This window comes from Drosophila arizonae, chromosome 2 (assembly GCF_054131065.1).
Source record: "Drosophila arizonae isolate 15081-1271.41 chromosome 2, UAZ_ARI_1.0, whole genome shotgun sequence".
Lineage (NCBI taxonomy): Eukaryota > Metazoa > Arthropoda > Insecta > Diptera > Drosophilidae > Drosophila > Drosophila arizonae.
Window position 1 is genome coordinate 31,000,176 of NC_142922.1, and position 21,461 is coordinate 31,021,636.

The window sequence follows — 21,461 nt, forward strand, 5'->3', positions numbered from 1 at the left end:
GGATCGGATCTTCTGCAGTGCAGCATACAACATATTCACACACATACAAACATACACATGCAGCTAATGTGTATGTATGTATATGGACATGTTGAAAATGAGAAATACTGTTCCACAAGAGTCTGGAACAAGCGAGAATGTGTGGGCAAAACACACGTGGAAGCCATGCGTCGTCTTTCTGTGTGAAACGTTCCGCTATAACCTGTTGTGTAGGGGAGACATTAAGAGCGTGGGCTATAGCCACATACATACATATATGTATGTAAATAAATCAAATAAAAACACAAAAGTTCAGTTTTTTTTTTTTAATTATACAAAGCTTCAATAAATTTCTTTACGAAAGCAGTGTACAATTGTTTATTTTTTTTTCTTTTTCTATTGTTTTTTTTTTTGTTGGTTGGGTTCATCTCTTTCTTTCATTTTTTTCGTTTCTTTTTTTTGACTTGATTTTTAACACAATTCCAAGTATTGCTTTTACAAATGTTCTTTAATTTTACAAAGCTTTTCTTCAGTTGGTACAGTGGTCCATTTATGGTAATTGTGTGTGGGTGAGGTTTATTTTTATAATTTTTTAATTTATTTATATATACATATATAATTACATATATACATATATATAAATAGGATTTAAAATTATATAGCAAAGTATCACAAAAAATTGCAAATTAAATTGTAAATTAGATCAATGAATTATATATATATATATATATAGGTAAGACCGACAAATCTCTGCTTAAAATGGTAAAATTAATATTCGAACTCCAATACAAATATTTTTATTGCTGATTTTACATTTCAAAACGTCATTAAATAAAAAATAAAATAAAAAATTAACAATTTTTTAAAACTTTTTTCTTTTCTTTTCTTTCATTTCATTTATTTTTTATTTAGCTTCGAATCGTGGTGCGACACACTTTGTAATAGGGGCCTGGCTCTTAAAGGCTCCAAAACTTTAAAATGGAAATTAATTTGTACTGATTGGTGTTTTCTTTTTTTGTATTTAAAAAGTTATCAAAGTTTGGCGCTCATACGACTCGAAGGCAAGTAAAAAAAAAGCACATGCTAGATGTGCTCCATTTTGGTTCGGGTACAGTTTTTCATTATAGTATTTGTGTTTTCTATTATAGGTTTGTTTTTGTTTTCATATTTATCAAATGTACGCTTTGTTTAAATTGACGTTCAGTAACAAATGTTTTTATTTTTTATTTATTTATTCATCTTCTATTTTTTAATAGCTTACACTCTTAAAAAAATGCAAAATTCTGCGCGACAAGTTCTTGAGTTCTTCTCAGCTACCTCAAACTGTACGTATGTATGTATATATGCATGCATGCAAATGAGTGTATGTGTGTGTGTATTTCTGTGTAGTTTTTAGTTTATTGACTTAGTGTTGAGCACTGCTCGAACACAATTGCCTCATAAAATACTCTTAGTAGTATAGTGTAAATGTGTATATGTATGGGTACATGCATGTGTGATTGTATATGTATGTGTGTGTGTGTGAGTATAGTAACTTGAAGAATACAAGCCTTAAACTTATATGTGTGTGTGTATGTCTGAGTGTGTATGTATGTATGTATAGTAACTTGAAGAATACAAGCTTTAAAGCTACCAATATATATGACAACTTGCTCTCAAGTAAACCTAATCAATAATGCATGACTTTTTTGGCTTTTCTTTTCAACACTAAAAACTAACATCATCGTATCTCGTTTCCATTTCAAAAATTTTGCTGTAGCGAAAAGTTAACTAACAAACTATCTACAAATGTAGAACAAAAAATCAAATTGTGCGGGATTTCTTTCCTTTCTTTTGGCATATCACACAAAGAGCCAATTCATGTAAAAAAAAATAAAAATTTAAAAAAAAAAAAATAAAAAGAAAAGGAAAAGAAAATATTTGGAACAACAAAACTCACGCTGCTTTTTTACATTTCTATTTGTTGTTGTTTTTTAAGTTCTTCACATATTTTACGCAAAATACAATTAACTTTGGGATTTGTGGAACGGGGTGTGGGAAGGGTGGGGTATACATAGACACAGGTTAGATTGGGCACTTTATGCTTAAATAATTTACATACATATTAATTATTAACAATTAATATTAAATGCTAATAATGAAAATAAGGTACTGGGTTCAAGTGTTTCATTTTTTCATTTTTTTTCGTTCTTCATTATCATTCATCTTTCATTCTTTTCTTGCTTTTGTCTCTCGTATTTTTAGTTATTTTCAATATATGAGCATAGTTTACACAGAAAGTAGTTTGTTTTTTTAAATGTTTGATTATCACCCTCCTCTCTAACTCTAAGCATATCGTAATCTTACATAAAGCGTATTTTGCGGGGGGTGTGGAGAATTGCAACAAAGTTTCAATTTTTCGAAATTGTTAATTTTGTAATTTTCTTTAGCTGGGGCGCAAAAACCATTTATTTTTGCAATTGAAATAAAATGTTTGCGCCTGCGCTAAAAAATTGCTCATCAAAATATAAATTTTATATAAACATAGGCAATTTCGTTCAAGATATATTTTGGTTTTATGTTTTTTTTACAGTTACATTATATACAATTCAAGAATGTTTAAATTATAATTTTAAAGCCATTGGTTTTTGTGTTTAAATCATTTTACAATGTTTTCGTTTTTAAAACTAAAATTAATGGAAGTTTTTATGCTATATACATATATAACTACTATATATGCATGTATGTGAGGCTGGCGGTTGAGTGTCTATGTGTGTATGAGTGTACACACACCTATCTATGTATATACCCAGTGAGGCTGGCGCTAGTGTGTGGGTATTTGTGGTGATTGTTTTATATGATATCTTAAGGTAGAGAGGCCATTGAGTTTCGTTTTGTGTGTGTGGGTATGAGTGTGTGTGTGTGTGTTTTTTTTTTCTTTTAAATATATATTAGGCAAGTTGAATGCATTTTGCGCTGCTTCTGCTGTTGCTGCAGCGTTGAGTTTGTCGTCTTTCTTTACTTTCTCTTTCTCTTCTTTTTTTCATTTTCATTTTCATTTATTTTTTTTTTTTTGTTGAATTAGTCTTTTGTGATTTGGTGGGTGGTATTATTATCATTTTTCTTATTATCGTTATAAATGTTTTCTTTTTATTTGTTTTAAAGATTTTTAATTTAAATTTTATCCATACTCCTTCTTCCTTTTCGCTGTTTTCTGGTTTCAGTTTTCAATTTCTATGTGTGTGTGCTCATCTCTCAACAGTTACTCTTTCATCATCTTTAAGGTACGTTGCACATGTTGTCCGCTTGGGGAATCTATATATATGTAAACATAAGCTGTGTACTTATGCGTATGCGCTTCTAGCGTCATTTGTTTAATTACTCATAAATACAATCGTACATATTTTATATAATTTATAATTTTACTTATTAATTACATTTACATTTTTCAAGTCTATTTGCGTATCACGTTTATAAAACAATGTTCAGTTGTGTGTGTTGTTGTTGTTGTATCCGTTATACATACATATAGAGCCATTCTGTTCTCTCCAAAATTCCAACTAGCCAAGCGTCCATATATTAAATTTAAATTTGTTTTTGTTTTGCATCTTTTTAGGTTAAGGTTTTCAATCTTGAAATCGTCGATTGGCTATTCAAAGTTTACATATTGAAGTTTAGAGCTGAATTTTGTGGTAGTGTGTTGTTCTTGTTGTTTTTGTCAACGGGGAATTTTGCATCTTTTTGTTGTGTACCTTTTGTCGTTGTTGTTTTTTTTTTTTTTTCATTTGTTTACTTTCCATTTGGAATTTTTCTTTTTTTGTTTTTATTTTTAGTTTCCCAATTTGTTGCTGTTTTATGATACATTTGAGATCACAAACATTACTCATCGTTTTTATTTATTTATTTTTTTTTGTATTTTTTTGTTTTTGTTAAAAAAGTTCAAATTTTCAGTTGAAATGATTTGTAGTTTTTTAATTTTTTTTTTTTTTTTTTTTTTAAAGTGTAGTTTTTACAATTTTTATATTTTTTGATCCTTTTATTATTTTTGTTTATCGTTTCCTTTCTCATTTCCAAGTCTGACGGGTTCGTGTTGGGTCCTCCATGTTCAGTTTATTGTTGTAGTTCTAGATGTGGTTCCTGCGTTACGACTGCATGTTCAGCAACAGTTTCAGATTGTGCGTATCGAAATCATCCAGGAGATTGCGCTTGGACGACTTCACCACGTATCTACCGGCGCCACCATGGCCCTGCTGCAATTTGGACGCACTGCATCTGTCGCCGCCACGCAACAAACTCTGCAAGGCGGTGCCAGCGCTGCTGGCTACCAATTTCTCCTCGGATTTGGACAGTGATGTCCAGTGCTGCGGCGGCTTGGGCAATGCCGTTGGTGCTGGTGCATCGAAGCATTTGCTGCCAGCGAAATGCGTCAAGGCGGTGGGTATCAGTTGATGCTGTGGTGATATTTTCCCGCCCACCCCAAAGCTGCTCGTTGGTGTTGTTGTTGGACTGCGACGTTGCTTGCGCGCAGAACCAAATGCAGCCGGTGAGAAGCCGCCACCCAAAATCGTAGCCGGAGATTGGCGTACATAGCCGTTGTTGCTGCCGGTTGCTCCAGCTCCTGCCGCTCCTGCTGCTGACTGTGGCGATCGGGGACCGCCGCCATTGCGTCGATTATTGTTCGCGAAGAAGAAGCCGCCACCGCCCATCTGCTGGGGCGATTGTCGCTGCTGGCGACTACGCTGATTTGCGCCTGCGGATTGGCTTTGCAGGCGTTGCTGCTGCTGCATGCGATTGTTGGGCGTGATGGGGGCACAGTGGGTGGGCGATGTGCTTAAAACATGCTGCTGCTGGAAGTGCTGATTGCTGAAGTTTGTACTGCTGGCAATACTGTTGGAATGTGCATTTACCGTGGGTGTTGCTGTATCTATTGTTGTTGTGGATGTTGGGGGCGGTGATGGGGTTGTGGCGCCCTTTTTCAAGCGTATGGACTTTGTTGCAGATGCTGTTGTCATTTTGATGTTGTTTCTAACACTATTGTGCGAGTATGTCATAGTAATTTCTTGCTTTTCGTTGCTTTCACTGTTAAAAGCTTCTCCAACACTGTTGCTGCTTCTTCCTCTTCTTTTTCAATCTAAACTGAGCTTAACCCAAAGTGCGCTCTCTCCTCTTTTCCTTTCTCGTTCGATCTATCTCTCTTCTTTCTTTGTTAAAATTTCTGCTTTTTTGCCTTTTTTTTTTTTTTGGTTATTGGCTAAATTAATGCTTAACGTTAAATATCACACGCACTTAAAATCAATTTTTATTTATAGTTTTCTTTTTATTTATCGATAACAAACGCGACCTGCTGCTACCTTGCTTCCTCCGTATCCGTTGTCTCCTTCGTCACTCTGGTTCGCTTCGACGATGCTACTACCGTTCTCTCTCCCTCTTCAACTCCTGCTCCACTCTCAATCTATCCTATAGTAGCGGCTAACGGGTTTACGGTTGCTCACGTTGTTCAATTTTCTTCTTATTTACTTCTGTAGCTGCTGGGTTCGGTTTGTGTCTCGTTATATATATACAGCTTTAGTTAATATACTTTATATAGTTTAACTTTATGTATTGTTTATCAGTCTGTTGATTTATCTCTTTTTGTTAGGCTATCCTTCTTAGCCCTAATTTTCCAACTCTCTTACTTTTCTTTTTTCTCTTCTTTTTTTGCCTTTGTCGTAGCTGTCATCCAAGCCTGGGTCCCGGGTCCTGTACATTGGTGTAAGTAAAAATAGAAAGAAAACAAACGGGAAAAAATTGTTGAGCAAAAAACGTAACGAAAGCGAACACAAATACATAAGCAAATTACAAACAAACATTGTATAAATACATGCATGCGCATAGCATGTATACATGTATTTATGTGAGTAAATATATGTGTATGTATATACGATGTATGTTCTATTTACGTCCATTGCTTGACACTTGAAAAAAGGGTTGTACATTTTCAGAAAGTTTAAACAATGTGTCGACCTTATTTATGCCAAATAATCTACTTGTAGGTATTTAGCTATGGAATCACGTACATTAATTTTTTCTGATTGCCTTTTGAAATAAAATATGTATGTGATGTTTGCAACGACGTCAAACGTGTATTAATGAATCCACATATGTAAAGACAAACTCTATACACAATACACTAATACATTTGCGACTTACTTTGAGTTGTAAACCTTTTCACACGAATATTGCTGTTGCTGCTGCTTCAGTCTAGCTTGCTCGCACACTCACTGATTTTGGTAACGCGGTGTGAGAGTGAAGAAGACGACTGTATGTGTGTCGCAGTTACTGATTGCTTTGCAGCTGCGGGGGGTTTTTCTTTTCCACTTCTGTTATACGGATTATTAATTTTTGTGAATTTATTTTTAGGAATTTGTTTTCACTGTTCAACTATTTTTGCTTTTGCGATAGTTATTCTGTAGGGGGATCGTGAATAGTTTGTTGTTTTTGTTTATTTTCTCTGATGGTTATGTGTATGTGTGTACGTATATATATTTTTATTTGTATGTATATAAAATCACTTTCAAAATGGCGACGGGATGTTTGCTTAAAGGGATTCCGCTTAAAGCTTTCTCCTCTCACTTACAGACAAAGGTTCAAAAAAATCACACTATTAACTGATTCTGATTCGGTTCTGTTTAACGTTGTATTCATTACAATTTTTTTTTTATTATTTTCGCAAAGTACACGGCGACCGCTTGCAATCTTAAATTTGTAGTTGTGCCACACACAAGAAAAGTTTTCGCTTTTGCGTTAATTTTTTTATATATTTAATTGGTGCTTTTGCTTTTTTTCTTTGTGTGCGATTAGCTTCACTCGTTGTACTTTGACGCGTATTAAAATATTAAACGTTACACAAATATTTGATTTATATCACTTAAATTAAAGACATTTACAATATATAATTACATATATATTTTTTTTGCAGAAATTTTAATCAATATTCAACTTTTTTCTTCTTAGCTTATTCTTGCGCATAGGTACGCTCTCCTCGAATTTTCCACCATGACTAACTGTGTCGGTCAAACAGTGTGACCACATTATAACATTTTGAAATTACGGAGATGGAACCGTGTCACACAATTATGATAGTTCAAATATCGCATGGTAAACATAATATTTAGTTAACGATTAACTTATAGTCGGATTTTGGTTAAGTCCGTGTAGATTTGCATACAGATTCCATTTCAGGTACCCATTTTATAGGCTTTTTTGTATGCTTGCCTGTTTTTAAAGCATTAACTGAATACATATAGAATAACATTGCCAGCTGAGTAATGTGCTCGAAATACACATGAAATATTATCGTTTTTAGAGATGAGCCCAGCTGCAATCTGATACTTATCATAGTTTGTAATTTTGTTATCGATCAATATAAATGTTAATTTGATTTAAATATTAACGTCGTTTAAAACATTGATGAATATATGTATATATATTTCTTAAATTTTAAATTTAAGATTGCTTTGATACAAATATAAAAAACTGAAGGTATTGGAAGTTAATTTATGCCAAATAAAATAACGACTTAGAAAGTGAATATTTCTTTCAAGACCAGCTGGCGGTTTTTCAATCAATATATCACGGTTCTAAGGTTTATTATATTTAATATTATAAGTAGGCACCAATGTATTATTTTTAATTTTTAATTATGTTTCTGATATCGGAAAGGGCTGTGCATTGCAATCAATCCAGCCAAACTATGTACATACTTGTATTTCTTTGTGGTGAGTACCAATAATCTATATGTGTATTATTGCTAAAAAGCGCTCCCAATTCAAAATCTCCGTATTTATGAAAAAATAGTTTTTATTTTGAGGAAAACAATTTTTTTTTTGCTTAAATAGCTAAGCATTAGACAACTTTGACTGAATTAATAGCAATCAGATATCATATTATCGTCACGTTTTATAGCATTCAGTATGTCATCCAAAAGGCAAACCAAATTATCATTGCAATCAAACCACTCTTCCTGTTGTTTGACGAGCTTATCCAAATCGAATTTACTAATTTGTTGTTTCCATTCACGCACAGAAACTGCAAACTGCTTATAATAGAATTCATCAATATGACGTTTCGATGTATCCTCGTTATCGATTTGCATTTGGTTTCTAAATGCATTCTCCAATAGATGAACGTCTTGTGCATTTAATATAGATTCGATAATATCGTCTGTCTGCTCAGCATTCACATTTAGCTCAGACTCCTCCACTTCCTCCTCAACTGACATTGGCTCTTCGACCGTTGATGAAGGGTCAGAATTGGGACTGTTTATGGGCGGAGTTAGCGCTTCAATCTCATTTAACATGATCTCAAAGTCATATTCAACTAGTTTATCGTTCATTGCTTTGATGCCTGTCACTATTAGACTCAGCACCTCCTTGGAATATTCCTCTTGAAGGCACTTAAGTATAATGCCATAGTAACCGTACTGCTGTACCTCCGCTAAAACTTTAGCTACGCGCAGCCTAACCTCACGTCTGGTCAGTGTGACTATCTTTTTGTGCTCTTTGGAAAACGTGACGGTGGGAAAGGAGCCATCAATCATGCCCTGATTGTTCAGTTGCCGATTGAATTCCATACGCCAAAAGCAAAGCGCATTCACTTTGACTTCCCAGTGATGATCCCCAACCACGCAATAGTTGAGCGTTGAAAATAATGTATTCTTATATTTGCTGGGAATCTTGCGATGATCATAGATCTTGCTAAGAGTTAAAATGGCCTCGGAGCGCACAATATCCTCATTCTCGCGATAAAGCACGTAGAGCAGATGATCCTGCAAAGAAAATTGAATTTTTTATATACACCACTTAATTTGGTTCATAATTAAAAGAGAGTATTTGCAGATAAGCAGTACTCTAGCATATATTACTTACTATCGTACAAATTTCACGCTGCTACTTATTCTATAATAAATATCCAATCCTTACCACCATATCCAATTGGCTAAGTCCGTTCTCCCATATCGAATTGATGGGCACCATTTGCGACAGACATTTGTAAGCAGAGGCACGTACGTATGGCTCACTGTCATGCTTGGCCATTTCGTAAACGATTGTTGGCATTTTGCCATCGATCAGAAATTGTTGGAATGCGGGAAACTCTGTAAATATGTATATCAGGACTAGTTAGACTTGAGCTATTCAAGAGTGTCAATAGCAATTACTTATGCGAGAGATACAGGCAATGGATGTGGTCAATTCGAGGGCAGAGTCGCGCACTTCCCACGCGGTGTCGTGCATTCGCTTAATTATTATCGGACCGAGGCAAACCAATGCCGAGCCCTGTAGATTATCGACAAGCAATGCCATATTGGGGGACAGGAAATGCTCCACAGCCAATTGAACAAGCTTCAGGGCCTGTACAGTACACTGCAAGTAAATAAGACTTAGTATCTAGTTTCTTAAAGTTTAATTCAGTCTATTCACTGTTGGATCCATGTTGCAGTTCTCCAACACAAATGCCAAGCAGTTAACCAGGCCTATTGTCTCTACAGACTCTTTCCACGTGATCTTGAATCGCTCGATGAGCGTGCGGAGGCCAACCATCACGGAATGTAACACTTTGGGATCCTTGATAATAACTTCCGAGCCACGTGGATAAATGTCGGAATAGCTATTCGATGTACTTGCACCATGACAATCCTCTGGCTCTGCGTGAGTGCTGGCATGATTGAGGGCCACAACCTCACGCAAGGCATACAACAAGGCCTGACAGACGGTGACCGCCTGCTCGCGATCTAGTATATGTTCCAATGAGAGAATGCTGTGCACACATTTCCAGGCCAGCTCAGGTGTGAACAAGTTACAATTGGTGCGACCTTCAGGCGTGATAAATGTATCTCTTAATGCATAACACAATCGCAACGTTTGCTCGCAGGACATTTCTAAAAGTTTTATAATATACGTGTCGAATAATTCGCTCTTCGACTCATCTGCCATTTTCATGGCAAATTTCATTGAGAAGAGCAACGGCATCATATGGAAGCAGATTAACTGATTCTCAAATGAAACCCGTTCGTCTTGTATAATGATTTCCTTAGGCACCCGATTGCCAAGCTTCTTCCACAGTATGTGATGCAGTTCAGCCATTTTAACAAAGTTGATTCCATCATTACGCTGTATGCAGAATTTCATGAGATTAAAAAATGCGAGTCCAAACTCGGTAAACTGCTCTGGTGGCTCCCCACAATCGGGATTCAATATTTTCTCGTGAAGTAGCGTGGCAAAATGATAACTGCAAAGCGCGCTGAGCATCTTTTCCATGAAATAAGTATTATGTGTCATCTCAACGAGCTTCCAGATGTTTATGTCTATGTTGTGGTGCTCTCGAAGCAGCGAAACTAGCTTCGTGCGTTCCTCACTGAGCAGCGTCTGTTGAAGTATGTAGCTTAGAAGATCCACCGTTGAGGAGATTTTGTGCAGCAGTTCGTTATCATCCACAATAACATGAATACGCTCCTCCTTGCCGCTGGTACTTTCACTGGTATTCTCTGTTATGTAGACATTTTCCTGTATGGGCTTCATGATCTCTGCTAAAATCTCTAGGGTAACAGCCTCGTCGTGCATTTTATCGCAAAACTTGTATATCATCTCGTAAAGCAGTTCTCGAGCCTCTCGCACCACATATAACGTGTGCTCGTTGTTGCTATAGTTGATGAGCAGCATCCAGGTGCGTTGCATGCGCAGAAATGCCAGACCCATGCTGTATTTTGTGACGGCCTTCATCACGCGGATGCCACTCAGCTTAATCGAAGGGTTAAAGTTGCGCTCCTGCGCCTGCATAAAGAACACAACCCTGCAAAAGTTCGTACAATGATGTCAACAAAGTTGTAGCTGATGATGCGCCATTACCTATGCATTATGTCTAGCTCTCGCAACCGCAGGACCATCCACTCGTTGGATGTCATGAAACTGATAAGATTTAGCATAAACGATATCACTTTGGGATGCACTCGATGGAAATCGGCGCTAATTAGAGTCAGACACTTGTCCACCCAATCCGTGACGAAAGGCACCTGCAGCACAAAAGCATTCTCTATCGGAAAACAAACACAAAAACAATGTTAGAAATGCCGCCCGCCTGTTGCACACACGCACACAAACAAACTTACCCTTTGCTTGCAGTTGCGTTATGAGCTTTTCAAAGTAAACACTGTCGGTTGTCGAAAAGTTGTCGCGCAGAAATAAATCGAAGATCTTCTTGAGGCGCGTAGTGATCTCCTCTTGTTTTTGCATTTTTAGGCCGAACTTTTCTCTCTGCTAGTTCCGTAGAAGCATATTTTGGTACGCAATTTTATAAAGAGTAATGAAATCCGTCTCCTTATCACACCAAATAATACTTGCTTCAATTGCAGTGTGACCGATTAACAAAAAGTGTAAGACTTTTATACTTCTTTATTCCGGTGACATATGGTAATTTTCTTTTTACCAAGAATGCTATTTAATATAATTAATTATGTATTAATAATATCAATTATTAAAAAATGTGAATAATGAATAATAATAAGTGCAAGTCATTGCAGTAATTTTTCAATTCAATTACTAAAGAATATGAAAAACCATAAACATATACAAGATTGTTGTAATTGAAATTTGTCAATAATAAATCATATGTTTTAGAAATTATTTCTTTTATTTTAATGGCAAAAAAATTATTTTTTATTTACATTGATGCCCAGTGCTACCCATTCACTAAAAATAACACAAATAACAGACAGTTGGCCGTAGGCACGGTATTTTATTGCTTTTGCGTGGCTGGTCACACCGCTACAAATGCAATGACGCTGACACTGACATCGGACTTCGATATTTATTATGGACAATAATGTAGGGCAAATAGAAGAAAAACAAAAAATTGCGACGACAACAGCTAATTCGAACGAATTAATTGCGGCGACACACAGCGCTTCAATTGGCGCTAGGTCAGTCACAAACATTTTAACCAACTCAGCATCGTTCTGGAAGAACAGCGGCCGTGCAGTGCCCGGGCGGCCCAGTCCGAAACGCGATTTTCTCGACAACACAAACACAAACATCGGCAAGTCGGGCGGTGGAGGTGGGACAGCGGTGCAGCGTGGAGATCGTGCGGCCGCTGGCGGAATGGTGTCAACCTTTCGGGACTATCAGCAATCGGTGAGCGATGCCTGGGACACCGGTGACGATGAATTTTGCATAATAAGCAGCAACGAAGCCGCCGCCGCCGCAGCAGTTGGAGGTAAACAGCAAACACATAAAAGCTGATTTATTCATTGCTGAACATTTACTTTCTCAGATGCCACGCGCATATCGCGACAGGTTTCACAAACTGTAGCCCTTAACGTCATAGAAACGCATTCGCGCAGCAATCAAAATCACGTCTCAACCAGCAGTGAAATGCTTGATGTGCAGGCTAGCAATGCGGATCTCATTCCAGGCGCTGCTAGTTATGCGGAAGACATTAAGCAGGACCGCAGGTCATCGCATGACAGCAACGAAAACAGGTGGGCATCGAAAAGTCAACATTCTACAATCAACAGCCTGTCACAGTTGTGTAAACAATGTATATTTAAATCATAACTGCAAACTGAAAGAAGTTGATAAAAATGTTTTATTAATTTGTGTAAATGCATGGCTGACTTTGCAATTTTTGCAAGCTAAGAAACTATTAAATTGATTTTAACACAGTGGTAGAGGAGTTTGGTAAAGCTCGTTTTATGTTCGAATGTCGTCATCGTCCTTACCTAATCCCCAATTTGCCGCGTAATTTGTACATATATCCCAAAACCTGTATTAACAGTTAATACAATAGCGATTCATTTAAATTTAAATCTAAATTCAGAGACAAGCTCCCATTTTTGCTCAGATTGATTTGACGGCTTAAACTCTTTACAGATCTCGATTGCGTAACTATCCCGGTCGGCCACAGCTGCAGAAAATCAGCACTAATTCGCAAGATGGGGAATTCGAGACAAAGATAGAAAAGTTTCAGTTGCTGCTGGACTCGCCACAGTTGGATCTGGTAGCGCTCAAAAAACTAAGCTGGTCGGGCGTGCCGCGAAAAGTAAAGTCTTAAAGCGGACTGTGAAAGAAAAACAATGAACTCTTAATAATATTTTTTCCGGCAGATGCGCGCTGTTAGCTGGCGTTTGCTATCAAAGTATTTGCCTCCATCAAGTGAGAGGCGAAACGCCGTGCTGCAGAGTAAACGGCAAGGATATCAGGATCTGCGACACAACTATTTCAAGGTGGACAGCCAGGATGAAACGCAACAGGACACGTACCGTCAGATACATATCGATGTGCCGCGCATGAATCCACAAATACCGCTCTTCCAGCAACAGCTCGTGCAGGAAATGTTCGAGCGTGTACTCTTCATATGGGCCATTCGTCACCCCGCCTCCGGCTATGTGCAAGGCATCAACGATCTGGTCACGCCGTTTTTCATAGTCTTTCTGCAGGAAGCACTCACGCCGGATACAGATCTTGAGAAATACGATATGTCACAACTGCCAGAGGAAACGCGCAACATTATCGAAGCCGATTCCTTTTGGTGCCTATCCAAGTTTCTTGACTGCATACAGGATAATTACATATTTGCCCAGCTGGGCATACAGGAGAAAGTTAATCAGCTGAAGGATTTAATACAACGTATCGATGGTAAGTTCTATTAACACAACAGCGTTACTCCATTTATATATATAGAGTATATATAATGTATATACATATATACATATATAAATATCTTTGCGTTGGTGCATTGTATTGAAATCTAGAGCTTTATATTAAATAATGGATTGTAATATATTATTGATTATTTTATGCCTTTTGTGTTTTGCAGTCAATTTGCATCGTCATCTACAGACACATGGCGTTGACTATCTACAATTCTCATTTCGTTGGATGAACAATTTACTGACACGCGAGCTACCCCTCCACTGCACAATCCGATTGTGGGACACATATCTGGCCGAATCGGATGGGTTTGCGCTCTTCCATCTGTATGTGTGTGCGGCGTTTTTGCTGCACTGGAAGGAGCAGCTAATGCAACAGAATGACTTTCAGGTAACTCTCTTAATCTCTTTAATGAGAATGATCGGCTTTACGAAATAGCTGTTATAGCTAGAAATAACTCATTTGCTTCTATCAGCTTATTAAACTATTTTTTATATTGTGCAGGGTCTTATGTTGCTGCTACAAAATCTGCCAACGCATAATTGGTCCGATCGACAAATAAATGTGCTGCTCGCTGAGGCGTTTCGCTTGAAGTTCACATATGCTGATGCGCCCAAGCATCTGGAGACGAAAAGTTGACAAAAGCAATCCGGATCCTGAATGATGCATATACGATACGTAAAATAGAAATTAGTTTACAACCTTTTGCTGGTATATATTCACATACACACAGACAGACAGTCACACATACACAGACATAAACTTACGTATACATTATAAATTATATATACAATTTGTTATTAGCTCTTGGTTTCGTTTATTGTTTCATGTTTGCGTGTTTCGTTTTCTTCTTCTGTTTGAGCTGAGTTAAAGCTAAAAATTTATAATACGCATTTTCTGTATATAAATATAAAATTCCGATTTCCAATTTCCAATTTTAACATTTAAATAGAAATCATATTCAAGCTAGAAACACTTCCAGAAAGCAAAAGGAAACTAATATTAATGAATATTCTGTATAAACTGAAATGACTCGCAAATCCCAAATGCAAAAATGATTGATAACTGTGTTTAAAGCTCATATGAATAAAAATAAAATATAGTTAATCAAATTTATACATCGAATATACTTTGTGTATTCATAATTCAAATTGCCAATACGAAAATATAAAAAATATATGGAAACCCCATTAAATTTTATTATCAAATATTTTTTGGGGGCTGTCAGTTGATTTTAAAATAACAATCTGATATATACTATATTTGCGATTTATATTATGCGACTAATAATGAATACATAGTAAAAAATAAAATGCATTCATTGTATTACAAAATATTTTGTTTAGAGGTAAACAGACTTCTTCATTCGTTTGATTCAGATAACTTAAAAATACGAGTTGTTAACGCGAAATCAACAAAATTTATCAACTTTCTCAGAAAGAAAATGGAATGGTGCTAAATGAATGGATGAGTTAAAAAACTCTCTTGTGTGAGAGATTACATTTTTTTGGCACAGCATGAATTCTGCTCGGGTATTGCTTTCTCTAATTCTTTGTTAATTTCTAGCAAATAACTGCTTATTCAGAATTTACTGCTTTAAATTAGAAGTGCTGAAATATCTGACTCATTAATATGCTCCATGCTTCTTAATCTGTTACGACTGTCAATTTATGCACTATCCAAAAGGAATATATCTTTCGAACGAGTCCATGCAATATGAAATGTGTGCTGGTGAAACTAATGCCTAAGAATATTCCTATCTCCTTATACGCGAGATATAGCTGAATTAATAATCAAATCGTTATTTTGACTTTGTGTTAAAAAAATAAAAACTTTTCAATCTTGGTGCTCTATATTATAAATAATTTGTTTCTTTTAATTACAATCCTTAATACGATCATCGATTCAATATTATTAATTGTTTTTCAGTAAATCAAACAACAATAAAAGCTACATAAATATGTATTAAAGACAAATATATAATATAATGACCACTTAGGGTAAAGTAAAGCAACGATCAGATCGTAGCCTGAAAAAAGTTGCATTTTGTTGAACAGTGTTGTTTGAATGCATTTTAAGTCTGTCGCTCCGCTATATGCCTCAGCTGTTTTAGAACCGTCTCAAGTAGCTTTTTCTTATCATTTTTACGCACCAGAGAGAAAATTGGCTTTTTGTCCGCTTCTCGTATTTTCTCCAGTATCGTGATTATCGACTGGGGTTGGACTAAGTGGTATCGATTCTCCTGCTTGCCATAGTCATGGAAATACGTGCTCCATTCTTCCAATATAAGCAAGTCGAGGAGCTGTCGGTTGCGTTGGAAATATTTGCTCAATTCTCCTTCACGAAGACCTGGCACTGGCTCCGAAGCGGCAAAAAATTCACATTGCATCAAATCCAAATTGATTTGTGTAAGTGCGCCCGTAGATATTTGTTTGACCTCTTCATCAAATAAAATCGAATAGATCTTATCGGCTATGTGTTCGCAGGTGCGACGACAGGCAGCCTGGGCGATATGGGGCAGCTTGTATGAGAAGTTGTCAAAGGTGCTCCTCAAATACGAGATCATGTCCGTGATGAACGCGGAGGCTATACCGGGTGGCTCTACCAGCAGCCAGTCATAGGCGCTCAATTCGAAGAACTCGTCGATTTTGAAGCATATACGAACTGCCACCTGCTTCTCGGCATCCTGCCGGGCCACGTGAAACATGGCCGAAGGCGTTTGCGAAATGCTGCGTTCCGTGTTCGTCATATGACAGACAAATTCATCAAGAAAAGGGCCAGCCTTGTCCAAATACTGCGTATCTATTATGATTTGTATAAGTTGAATCAGTGTAATGCTTGGCTGGCGAAAGACCACTGAAAGACAGCCGCTGAAGCTGCGGGTTAGCAGCAAATTGGCTGCCTTTCTCACCATGGCGGCCACTTCGTTGGGTGACAGTGTCAGCTCCTCGGCGAATTTCATGCAAGCATACATAAACTCCTTCGCTTGATGGTAAACCTCAGGCACCATGCGCGAAAATGGAAACTGTTTTGGGAAAGGAGCATTCTCCAACTGCTCGGAATGAAATGGAAATCGCTCAATAATGCATTCATACTCTTCTATGTTCTCGACAACCATGGGCACAAATTGCTCCTTGTCCAGAATCTCACGGAAAACGTGAACCCACCGTTGCAGCAACACCTGAAAAAGGGGATAGGCATGATTTTGGTTATTTAATATCTGATTTTATCGGTTTACCTCATTGTAATGATCGCGCATGTCATGCAGCAGCTCCCATAAAATTTGTACCGTGTAGCCATAGCACTTGAAGGTGTTTATAGACAGCATAATAAGATTTTTGATTCGTAGTAATATATTTGGATCTGTACATGAGGAGGAGCTCATGCTGATTTCATTGACGAACTTGGTTAGCGATGTTGACCACAGCTCTTCCAGATAACTACTCGTGACCACATCACCTGCTGTATTCTTCACATGATCCTCGACCACAAAGAAGCCCACAATTGCGCATATGTATGTTTTGTAGGCCTCGAGATTATCGTGCATATTTGGTGGAGGCTGCAAAACTAACTTCGATTGATCGCGCCTTTGCTGGCGATAGTCCTTCTCGAAGTACTCACGCTGCCCAAGCACCATATAGATGTGCAGGCAGCGATAAATGGGTGAGAAATCGATTAAGTTTTGTGCGCTTACATTGCCACCATCATCATCGCCACTAGCACCACTATTACTCTGTTGTTTGTGTTCCTGAATAATGGCATTAATATCACGCTTTTGAAGTTGCTTCGTGTGGGTGATGGCCAGCTCCCCAATACGCGGCGAAAACTTGCGTATGTTCTCCAAAAATTCACGAAAATCTGCCGCCGATGAGCGGCGAATATTTTCCTTAATGATGGGTATCTGTGTTTGCATTTGTGTGGCAAAACGATAGTTGTGTCGCTTTAGGCGCGATAGGTGCTCCGTTTCCAGGGTCTCTAGCGTGCGCAGTGCCTGATAATATTGCTTGTTTTTGGCCTGTTGTGTAAATTTCATGTAGCATTCTAAAGCGGGTAGGCAGGACTTAAGCGCCTCAATGGCACTGGCCACATTTGATTCGATTTGACGAGCTCGCACAAGCTCGTTTCCCTGCTGTATAAGTGACGCGCTTATGGTGCGTAGCGATGTATCCAGTGAGTGGACTTCATCATGTAGCTGTTTGGCCTGCGTACGAACCTGGAGCAATTCTTGTATGGAGTCAATAAAACCCTGATAATACAAGTTGCATATACGCTCGATCTCCTTATCGTGGCTGCGTATGCGTTGCTCCAACTGCTCACTGATTGCCTTGGTATTGTTACCTGCGACGAGGTAAAGTGGGCGTTAATCATCATGCTGCGCTGTAACTAGACAAATGCAGACTTACCTTCTAGTATTGATCGAAATGTGGGCCCCCAATAATCATCAACGGCCTCTATGTCTTGTACCGTCACTTTAGCCATTATTTTACTTCTTTCCCAACCAATATATTGCACTTCTGTAAAATTTCCTATTTATTTCAGTTGATTGTTGCGTGTTGATCAACGCGCTTGGCACAGCTGTTTACGAACGTTGTGCAGCACTAATCACGCGGGGCGCGTAGACGATACAGCTCTGAAACAACCTGTTGATCCCATTTTATGTTATCGACAATTGTCTAGTGCGCTGTGATGAGATATACAACAAGTTGCTATAAAATATTCCAATTTATAATTATTTATTTAGATAATTAAAAATAGTACTTTCAGCTAGCAAGCACAACACGAAATTGCTCAATTCAAATGTTCATCATACCGTCTGAACGTTGCTTAAACTCAACCACTCGAATTCAACTTTCACTTCTGTTGCTTCTTAGCGGGTTACTTGGCGTATTGGTTTTTGTTTTGCCAAGTTACTAGTTGGGCGCATAAACAGTTATGCGGTCGACGCCGTGTCATCATATTCAACAATAATACAATCAATTTATGTACACGCACGCAATTTAGCACCCATACTAGAATAACATGGCCACCATTCGGAGTCGCCACAGTACAACAACAATAACAGAACCAGAAACGGAACAACCGTTTGAAAGCAAAGGCAACAACAAAGATAACAACAATGGAAAGCCTACTGCGCCGAAAGAGAAAACTGATCCCATGATATATATAATATTCCTGTCACTCCTCTTTGATTTGCTTGCGTTTACAATCATCTTGCCTTTGTTGCCTTCGCTCTTGGAGTATTATCGCATAAATGATAGTTCCGGCTTATATGCCTGGTTGACGACGCGTGTGCGTTGGTTCCAGCAGCTACTCGGTGCTCCGGAACGGTATTTATCAGTGCTCTTTGGTGGATTCTTGGGCTCAATGTTTAGCTTTTTACAATTCCTGGCAAGCCCCATTGTCGGCAGCCTCTCGGACTACTATGGACGGAAGCCCGTTCTGCTCATTTGTGCCGTATGTTTGTTACCATGGGAGAACCTCCAGTCAATGTACTACTATAATTTAATATTACCAATTTCAGTCGGGTATCGCTCTCTCCTATCTTATCTGGGCCTGCTCCCGCAATTTCGCCCTATTTGTGCTGGCGCGCGTTGTTGGCGGCATCAGCAAAGGCAACATCTCCCTCTCTATGAGCGTCATCACAGATGTCTCCAGCGTACGGACGCGTGGTAAAGGCATGGCTCTCGTCGGAGTTGCTTTTTCCCTTGGGTTTATTGTGGGTCCCATGATAGGTGCTATGTTTGCAATATTTTCGAATAAAAGCGCCAGCGGCGGTGCTTGGTTTGTTTTGCCCTCCCTCTTGGCTCTGGGCTTGGCTTTAGGAGATGTGCTGCTTCTTGCTTTCTGTTTGCGGGAAACACTACCTGAGGTATTTTAGTGACTCTTTAAATGTATGTTGTATGTTTGTTGTTTAAGTTCTTATTTTTACTTTTTTGTGCAGGAGAAACGTGCTCCCGAAATATCATCTGCTTTGTCATATGGCCTGCAATTGCTCAACGTCTCCTCCATATTTAAGTGAGTACTATTACTATTATTACCATTCGATTATTTATATACTTAAAGAACACATCTTCGAAACAAATCGCAAGTCTTTTTATATATGCTTTGCCCAGTTGCTAGTCCAACAGGTTATTTAGTTGCGATGGCCCGCTATCCGTTCCGCTATCTTAGCCCTACTTGGCCACGTTTTTAGCTGGACATTATTTGATTTGCCTTATCAATGCGCATGATTACTTGTTTCGCTCAATTATAAAGTGAAATGACTAAACATAAAGGTGCAATGTATAACCTATTATTTATTCGACTTGCGATGCACTATACTATGTGATAACTATATTAATAATTTATTTATTATTTGTCTTCATAATTGTATATTTAAATTGCTAACTAGTGTTTTTATATAATATCAAAGTTTTGTGTATCTCTAAATATGTCCTAAATTCAGAGAGGTAGGTTTTGTAGAAAAAAAAAAAAATTTCAATTTTTTTAAATATACATATTAATATTCCCAAAATGAGTGCTATTATATATTCCATATATATTAAAAGTTAAACAAAAACTGTTTATTCACATCTATAGATTTCTTCGCTTTTTCCAGACTATGTTCTTTCACAATATTAAATAAATATGTTTCAAAATTCCTAGCTAATACACTTTAATATCTGTGATCAAAAAATTGATTCATCTATGTGCTTAACAAATGTATAGTAGAATATAAATATATGGATTTATAATATATTAGAAGATATAAATATTATGATTACTGTTTAAAATTCCAATAATATATAACATAATATGTAATAGGCAGAATGAGGTAGGACATACCCCACTACAAGGAGTACACAGTGCTCTATACGATTTGGATTTTAGATACCTAATACTTAACTTAGCTTACTTTCGCAAATTCCCATAATTAATTTACTACATTGTAACCCATATGCCAGCCCAATAGTATAAAATAACTTTCTTTTGTTTTGCAGGTTTGCCGCCATCAAAAATGTGCCTAAAAAAGATATACAAGCACTACGCAGCATTGGCCTCATTTACTTTCTTTATCTCTTCCTCTATTCGGGATTGGAATTCACTGTTACGTTTCTGATGTATCATAAGTTCGGGTACACATCGATGGATCAGGCCAAGATGTTTTTAACGACAGGGCTCGTTATGACTCTGCTACAGGGATCCGTGGTACGTCGTCTACCAGAAGCAAAGATAAAAAATTATGCCATATTCAGCCTGTACTTGATTGTGCCTGCTTTCGTGTTAGTCGGCCTAGCAGACAATAGTCGAATGCTTTATGCCGGCATGATACTATTCGCAATCTCCACTGCGTTTGCAGTTACCTGTTTGACTACCTTAGTGTCCCGCTATGGCAACGATGATCAAAAGGGTTCAGTATTAGGGATATTCCGTTCGCTAGGTGCGCTGGCTCGTGCCCTGGGCCCAGTTGTCGGATCTATAGGTAAGTGCTACACTCTAATACGTAATTTTTATTCATCTACTGCATTCTATTGGATTTATATTAAATCTTTAAATTATTTTTAGCATTCTGGTGCGTGGGCTCTAAGATCACGTATATAGCTGGTGGACTGCTACTTGTCTATCCGGCCTTTGCTTTGCAGCGTGCACGTATTTAAAGCTATCTATCTGCTTTAAAAGTGGAATAAGAACAAAATTATATACATATAAAATTTAATGTACATTTACTGAACAAATAGCAACCACTAGTATTACTTGCCTTAAATACTTAACCTACTGTTCTTCTTTTTCCATTTGTGTTTATTTTATATACTTTAATAAATGCATTTTTATGCCTTTTTC

General features: G+C 37.5%; 5 protein-coding genes across 5 annotated transcripts; 2 read left to right on the top strand and 3 right to left on the bottom strand.

Annotated features, from left to right (window-relative positions):
• Positions 1-3,016: 3,016 nt before the first annotated feature.
• Positions 3,017-5,433, bottom strand: aqz (aaquetzalli). Its single transcript, XM_089462722.1, has one exon. The coding sequence runs from the start codon at positions 5,007-5,009 to the stop codon at positions 4,101-4,103; it is 909 nt and encodes a 302-aa protein (XP_089318848.1). The 5' UTR covers positions 5,010-5,433; the 3' UTR covers positions 3,017-4,100.
• Positions 5,434-5,586: 153 nt separating this feature from the next.
• LOC108615833 (integrator complex assembly factor Brat1) lies at positions 5,587-11,378 on the bottom strand. Its single transcript, XM_018010645.2, has 7 exons — positions 11,102-11,378; positions 10,842-11,025; positions 9,417-10,785; positions 9,155-9,359; positions 8,919-9,091; positions 6,148-8,764; positions 5,587-5,697 (listed from the first exon to the last, which is right to left on the bottom strand). Exons 1-6 carry the CDS (start codon positions 11,223-11,225, stop codon positions 7,862-7,864), a joined length of 2,958 nt encoding a protein of 985 aa, XP_017866134.1. The 5' UTR covers positions 11,226-11,378; the 3' UTR covers positions 5,587-5,697; positions 6,148-7,861.
• A 197-nt stretch (positions 11,379-11,575) lies between these two features.
• Tbc1d22 (TBC1 domain family member 22) lies at positions 11,576-14,765 on the top strand. Its single transcript, XM_018010714.2, has 6 exons — positions 11,576-12,204; positions 12,262-12,469; positions 12,861-13,029; positions 13,094-13,625; positions 13,807-14,030; positions 14,145-14,765. The coding sequence occupies exons 1-6, from the start codon at positions 11,805-11,807 to the stop codon at positions 14,277-14,279; spliced, it is 1,668 nt and encodes a 555-aa protein (XP_017866203.1). The 5' UTR covers positions 11,576-11,804; the 3' UTR covers positions 14,280-14,765.
• A 708-nt stretch (positions 14,766-15,473) lies between these two features.
• Sec15 (exocyst complex component Sec15) lies at positions 15,474-18,253 on the bottom strand. Its single transcript, XM_018010670.2, has 3 exons — positions 18,044-18,253; positions 16,879-17,978; positions 15,474-16,821 (listed from the first exon to the last, which is right to left on the bottom strand). Exons 1-3 carry the CDS (start codon positions 18,117-18,119, stop codon positions 15,715-15,717), a joined length of 2,283 nt encoding a protein of 760 aa, XP_017866159.1. The 5' UTR covers positions 18,120-18,253; the 3' UTR covers positions 15,474-15,714.
• Positions 18,254-18,659: 406 nt separating this feature from the next.
• On the top strand, positions 18,660-21,391 carry rtet (major facilitator superfamily domain-containing protein rtet). Its single transcript, XM_018010737.2, has 5 exons — positions 18,660-19,094; positions 19,162-19,509; positions 19,582-19,655; positions 20,621-21,102; positions 21,186-21,391. The coding sequence occupies exons 1-5, from the start codon at positions 18,660-18,662 to the stop codon at positions 21,275-21,277; spliced, it is 1,431 nt and encodes a 476-aa protein (XP_017866226.1). The 3' UTR covers positions 21,278-21,391.
• Positions 21,392-21,461: the final 70 nt, after the last annotated feature.